Source organism: Pagrus major, chromosome 21 (genome assembly GCF_040436345.1).
Source record: "Pagrus major chromosome 21, Pma_NU_1.0".
Classification (NCBI taxonomy): domain Eukaryota; kingdom Metazoa; phylum Chordata; class Actinopteri; order Spariformes; family Sparidae; genus Pagrus; species Pagrus major.
The window spans coordinates 12,040,119-12,047,129 of record NC_133235.1 but is presented as its reverse complement, the minus strand read 5'-3'; the positions used below and the strand labels follow the sequence as shown (position 1 = coordinate 12,047,129).

Sequence of the window (7,011 nt, the reverse complement as noted above, 5' to 3'; positions counted from 1 at the left end):
CCTGGTGGCTGAGATGAAGCAGATACAACAATAACAGTTCTCACGCAAAGTAATAATTCCCACGGTGACGCTCCCTAAATAAAAGAACAAGGCACACACATACACAGAAACTGTGAGTTCACTGCAAAGTTTCCCTCTGCTCTCCCTCGAGCTCCCATCATCTCCTCAACACAACTCTGATGAGGGAAAACTGGGAATTTACCCGCAGAAATAAAGGAGCAATCACATATTAGGTTCCTGTGAATAATTCATAAGTCATTGTTTGAGGGATGCTGCGTGAACACGTGTGTTTGAAGGGAACCGGGCAATCCCTCAGAAACACCACAACTGTGCTACATTTGTGGCCTCAAAGTTGAAGGTTGGGGATTTAAGAAGACTCGTAAACAGCTATTGGCTTCAACTGGGTCGAACTGCGGTGCGGTGCGGTGCGGTGTGTGGCTCCACAGCGCCACTCAGTGGCGACAACAAAGCACAACGCTCACACGGTGGATTTTTCTTTTTTATTTGAAATATACAAGCAGCATTTACATCAACATCAAAAGTATGACAAATTTCCACTGGCTTACACTTTGGCAGCTCACACACAACAGCCAGCAACATATTCATTCTTTACAATGAAAGATCACAGAAGCATACAGCGTGCAAATACAGTATATGAAAATATACCTGGGGTTTAATGTGCAGTGGTTTAAGTGTCTTCAAGCAATACATGTCATCGAATGACGCACCTTGGATGAACTAATCTGACCCAGTGGTCTAAATGTAAAGCAGTGTGGAATACAATACGCAGGCTTATACAACGTCTGTGTCTATAATGAGTCTTTACAGCAACGTATATATAACGCAAGAACCCAAGGAGAGTCAACTCCCAGCTGCCCCAGGTTATATTTACTGTTTGCACTCGCTGGCATGAGGGACCACTAGTCTCGCCACATATGGGCATGCGATGTGTGTGTGTCCTGTCTGAGATCCACACTGGTCTCCAGTCATATAAACAATGAGTTATTTATTACAGTACACAGTGATGTATTCTTGGCTCATGACTCTGTAAATACTCCAACTCCCAATTTAGAAATATAGAAACAGAAAAAACACCTGATCCGAGTCCAGGTCTGTTGACGCATGCGCACAAACGTTTTCAAAAGGGAATGATCACTGCGATTGTCAGCAGCTATCTGACATTCTCAGTCCTCACAAACTCAGGCGCAGAAGGCCTGTATCTCAAACTGAAGGCACTCAATTTGTAGACCACTATATGAGTGGAGAGGTGAAAACCCTGTGTTTTCTTTCTGACATTAGAGACATTTTTAAAGCAGCAAATTGCTTCATACACAAGAGTCTGACACTGGTTTTGCATCTTACATTTTTCCCCCAATTTACCAGTCAGTGAATATAAGGGGCCATTATCACATCTAAACAAGCGGTTAAGCTTAACATAGCATTTGGATGAGCGAAAAACATCAGGCACGAATGTCTTCCACACTTGCCACAGGCTTTAGGCGACATGTAGCCCAAACAGGAATCAGGCCAACTCTCATGCCGCCCCCAATACGCGGGTCTACATCAACAGTGTTCCCCCGTTCGGTGGTTCCATCAAGGATCCACCCCCAGCCAGCCATTCCTGATTTTTGGTCCTCTCAGCTCGTTGGAGCGCGCTCATACTTCTTCTCCATCTCATTACGTCAGTCACACATTGATCTTCTTCAGCTGCTCGTATGTGAGGAAGAACTGGAGACAGAGTAAAGGAACACAGGCGAGAGGAGTGGATATTTCTGTTGTGTGGGAGTTTTGGTTCTTTCTGTACTTCAGCTCAAAGCCTCCCTTGTTACCGTTTCCTTGTTACCGCAGTCGGCTGTGCTGTAACAACTCAATAATCTCATTACATTTTTCAGGGCTGGTTGGAGCCCGATGAGGACCTGCCAGCCCCTCTCTCTTCTCCATGTCACTCTTTGGCCTTTCATAAAGTTCACTCCCCACCCTTCCCCTCTTAGTCTTACCCCCAATTGAGGGCCCTCCCAATGCCTTCGCTAACCAGGGGCAGTGGGCTACTGAGGCAGTAGTTTCACAAACTTACATAAGGGAGTTAGATTGCATTACACTAAGCTTTCCTCCACTGAGGTGTAGCTTGGAATCCCGTACGTAACTGAATACATAACAGAATTTACAACTTTTCCCCGCTGATTTCTCCAGCTCAAAAGCTATTGCATCACAGACGATATATGTAAACAGAGCGGTGCACTAATGAGATGATTAAAGGATACAATGATGTTCCACGGTCCCAGGCGGAGCCAGTTGGGAAAGAAACCTTTGTAGAGGGCCATGAAGCCCTCGGAGCGCCACGTCTGAAAAAGAAAACAAACATGGTAAAAACCCATTTTATCTTTTTATCCTCTGATGAGCGATCTCAAGTCTTCTCTGGGCGATTTTTAACTGGGATTCGGAAATTGGTGGCATTAAGGTTTGATCTAGATACTTAACATTACTCCATTATTTGAAATATTCATCATCACAGGAGGCAACAAGCACTTGTACTTTGACTTTTAAACTTGTATGTCATTTAAAGATTTAAGTCATGAAGATGCCTTTACTTGAAGATACTACAAGGAACTGTCATTTCTTGTTGATTCTGGCAGCCTCTTTGGACAAAAGATGACGATGGTGATACACGATGAGTACATTTTATTTTAGTGCTGTACCACCAGACAACAGAGCAGCTTTTACCTCAGGCTGTGAGTCTTCTCACTTCACACCAAGCACTCCACAATAAAAATGACTTTTATGGCTTATCCAACACAGAGACAGGCATTAAGTACATAGAAATGGCCAGACCTCTCACTGACTCTCACATGCTCACGTAGGTCATAACGAGACATCTGTATTAAATTTAGGCCGTTTCATAATCAGCTAAAGGTTTCTTGTAGTACATTTAAAGTTGTGGATATAGCTGCACACAATCAAATTGTGATAATTTTGACAGATAGTACGATTGAGAAATGATTCATGATTACCAAGAATGTTCATTTTTGCATCCAAAAAAACTTTAAAATCGTGATGATTTGACATTTGTTGGGGTCTGTGCCAAATCTTAAATCTGCAGAACAAAACATTGGAACTTCTGCAATTTGGATATTGCATAGTCGGCACCAGAAATACTTCATCGGTTAAACTTATTAATATTTTACTTATGTACACATTTCAATTACATATTGACATAATTTGCACTGAAATGTCAAATGTTTCTTTGTAAAAAACAATCATCTGTTACTAATGTTAACACCTGTCACGTTTAAGATGTGATATATGCACTATTTTTCAGACAATGTTAAACCTTGTAAATTAAATTGTGCTTGATTTTCACTGTTTTCTAGTCAACTCGCAGTTCACTAGTCTAAATTTGACTAGTCTGAAGTTTAAACTTCCATTTTAAAAAAGGGAAAACAGTCTGTAAATCCCTACTAGAAACCCAATCTGAGCAGGTGTGAGATGTTGATTTTCTCCATTCGTGGACTATTACTGACCTGCAGTATACAGTCCAGTGTTCCCTGGTAAAGAGCTCCTCCTCTCTGGTTCATCATGCGTGTCCGGACTACGTCCACGGGGTTGGAGGCCAAAGCCCCCGCCAGACCACACGCAAAACTGGACCTGGGGTGCAATGAGACATACGTTCAAATGATAATCAATAATAGATTCTTTAAAATCACTACCCCTGATTGAATCTTTGTCACTAAACAGTTATTGCTGGGGTGTTTGTGCTGCTGTGTATAATTTCTTAGTTCCACCTTAAGATATTTAAATCTGTCTTGCCCTGTTACATAATCTCCTCCCAGTGATAACCATTACAGGAGAGATGAGAGGATGTCCATGTGAGATGGCAAACTTACAAGAAGTGTGTGTACACGTTGTCCCCCATGTGACCTGACAGGATCAGATGTTTCTTGGTGATGTCATAGACCGGCAGCTCGACCCCGACCACGATGGCTGCCCGTTGTGCTGTTAGAGAGACGCCCTGAAGCAGAAAGAGAGGGGAACGTCAAAACAGCTATGTCCGTGCTACCTGAAACCCCTGCAAAGTTGCGTCAGGCTTTCTGTACCTTCCACAGTCCTCTTGTTCCCTCCTGCTGGTAGATGTTGATGAAGTTGCCCATCATACTACCCTGGATCACATTTCCCTGAGCCTGCATTCGGATCTGGAAGGACAGATAGAGGTAATGTCCATAAACTTGAACTTGAGACAATGAAAGCATACACAACCAGTGTGGAATGCTGCTGGGTAACCAAGCCAAGTCCGAGGGTGTATTAATCGGGCTCCCATCGGAATGCAAAGGCAAAAAGTTGGTAGGGAATTTTTGGCAAACGCAATGTCCTAAAGTATTTTCTCTTTCCTCATTTCCAGGAATTCTCCAGCCCCCTGCTTGACTTGTTTTCATTTATAATGGCTGTTGTTTACAGATCGGCCTGTCTGGCTCTGTGATGAGTTGGCGGGCTCAGCGAGAACATACCGTGATGAAAATGCAATGTTCCAAACCTGCAGCCACATCTATTACTGTTAACTCTTAAAACACACACTGTGGACAGGAGGTCATTACAGCCAACAGTGCGTGGCGAGAAGAAGCCGGGCAAAACATTATGAGTGCAGATAAGCATATGCACACACACACACACACACACATCATATTCACGCACTCATATCGTTTACAGAACACTATGTTAAGCTTTAGAGGCTTCCATCTATAAATAATCAACAAGTGGGGTCTTGATGGCACCGAGATGCCCTTCACTCCACTCGGCATGCTATCAAGAGACCACACCTACAGCCTGGAGTTGTGACTTTTCTTAGAAAGAGCAGACTAAGTACAGTCCCACTCACGGCTGCATTATAAGTACAGCTGTATGTATGTATAAAAAAAAAATTAAAGGAGAGTGCTTTTGTTTTTCAGGTTACTCAACACCTTGCTGTGGTTCCAAGAAACTGTCAAACCTGCTCTGCTGCTTTAGATAATAACTGTCGGCCATTTCATTTAGACAACAACAAGGAGATCCAACACAATCTTCAAAAAGCTACCTTCAGCACATCAGTAGGGTTGGCGATGGAGGAGGAGATGACTCCAGAGAGAACACCACACATCACATTAGTCAGCAGTGTCTCATCTGTAAGAAGAGAAGAGTGGGAGGCAGACTGTAACTGTGAACAAGCAGCATTTGATACCACGCAGTAGGCAGTCAGTTGCATTTTATCATTACAGTGTTTGAAAGAAACAGACAGTCACAATGAGCTCTTAGTATAACACATTGATGGGACATGTTTAAGTAGGTCAACAGGCACATCTGCACCTCCCCTTAAAGAGGAATGTGCATGTGTCGATGGGGGCGGGTCACAGCCTGCCGAAATGTGTGTGTAAAAGTGTGTGTGTTGGAGAGAGAGTTAGAAACTGGGACTCACCCTCTGGTCTGTCAACCAGCAGTCGCTTAAAGGTCTGGTATGTGCCAATTTTTATGGTCCCATAGGAGGCCTGGCGCAGCATGGCAGGAGCTATTCTGTAAAAGTCAGGTTTATTTTCATCACACATTAAAACATCTCAGAGGGCTTTACAGACCCACAGCTTTGGTTCTTGCCAAAGCTCTTTAAGAAAACAAGGAAAATAAATCCCCTCCTAACAATCTCAGCACAAAACGTTGAGACAGGCAAATCTAAGACAGCCCCCTCTTTGGAGAGATGGGGTAACAACAAGGTCGAGGTAAAGGTATGTGGGACAACGGCTGCTACAAAAACAGGAAGTGTACCATGAGGAAGTAAACGTTTAGAAGTAACCCTGGTTTTACAAGCAAAGGCTACATTTATGTAGTCAATACAAGGTCTGGAAGACAAAGATTTAGAGACAATTTCACACAAACATGCATATTGATGCTCCACACATACTGACCCTGAATACAGTGCCCGGAGCCCCTCCTCTCTTACTATCCTCACTATAGCATGGAGCATGCCTCTGTAGCGGATCTCTCGGTATTTGCTGTCGCCCACTTGGCCTTGAACTTGAAGACGAGTCTTGGCTAGGTCGATGGGGAAGGTCCCTGCAACACAAATTCGTGCGATTACAACCTTTGTAAGACTGAAAATCACCACGGATAATTAAATAATGAACTGTAATCCACGCAGCGGGGCCTCCCCGCCTCTCCCCTCATCACTCACCGCACTCCGCCGTCACGGAAGCGAGCCCGCCGAAAACAAAGGGCTTCCAGTTGGCGTTGGACATTTTCTCCAGCCGTGTACCGAGTCACAGTGAAAAACCTCCCGGCGAAGCGGCAGGGGGGGACGATATTACAGTGTGCAGCTAATACCTCAAGCAGCAGCTGCGTTTCAATCCCTGCCGGCGTTTGAGCAGCGCAGCCCCGCGTGCCCCTCCTCCTTCTGCCGGCTTTAGACGAGGCCCCGCCCACCGCTCCCTCCACCGGCCAACTGTCCCCACTGTCCCCGCCCACCTGCCTGTTGCTAGGCGACCGTGCCAGACAGCGGACAGGAGAGGAGGCAGGAGACGATGAGACAGGCAACATGGCTGCTTGCTTTGATTGCAGTCTCCCTCACACAAACAGTTTAATTACAATGTTTGTCAAATTCCACAAACTTCAAACAAAAAGTCACATTTTAGAGCTTTTTTTGGGGGGGATAGTAGCATCGCATTACAAGGATTACATGCAAGCAGTAACCACTAGCTAAACGGTCTAAAGTGTTGTAAGTCATGGAAATGAACTCACCACATAAACAAACAAATATATAAAACCTGAATAATGAATAACCTGAAACAAAATGGAGATTCTATATCCTAATGATAGATCCTGTTGTATTTGCATTTTTACTACAAAGATCATTGTTCTTTACTGTCTTCTATTTAATTGCTGTTCCATTATAGCACATTTTATATAATTTGATTACAAACTGTCACCTTCAGTTGTATCTAGTTTGAACATTTTTCTGTAATTCCATTGGTTTTGGTAATACAGATGCAAAACCTATGA

General features: G+C 43.9%; 1 protein-coding gene across 1 annotated transcript; it reads right to left on the bottom strand.

Moving 5' to 3' along the window:
• Positions 1-481: 481 nt before the first annotated feature.
• Positions 482-6,374, bottom strand: LOC141016806 (kidney mitochondrial carrier protein 1). The gene is made up of 9 exons (XM_073491356.1): positions 6,188-6,374; positions 5,922-6,069; positions 5,441-5,535; positions 5,063-5,148; positions 4,092-4,187; positions 3,882-4,006; positions 3,519-3,642; positions 2,262-2,342; positions 482-1,728 (listed from the first exon to the last, which is right to left on the bottom strand). Exons 1-9 carry the CDS (start codon positions 6,249-6,251, stop codon positions 1,687-1,689), a joined length of 861 nt encoding a protein of 286 aa, XP_073347457.1. The 5' UTR covers positions 6,252-6,374; the 3' UTR covers positions 482-1,686.
• Positions 6,375-7,011: the final 637 nt, after the last annotated feature.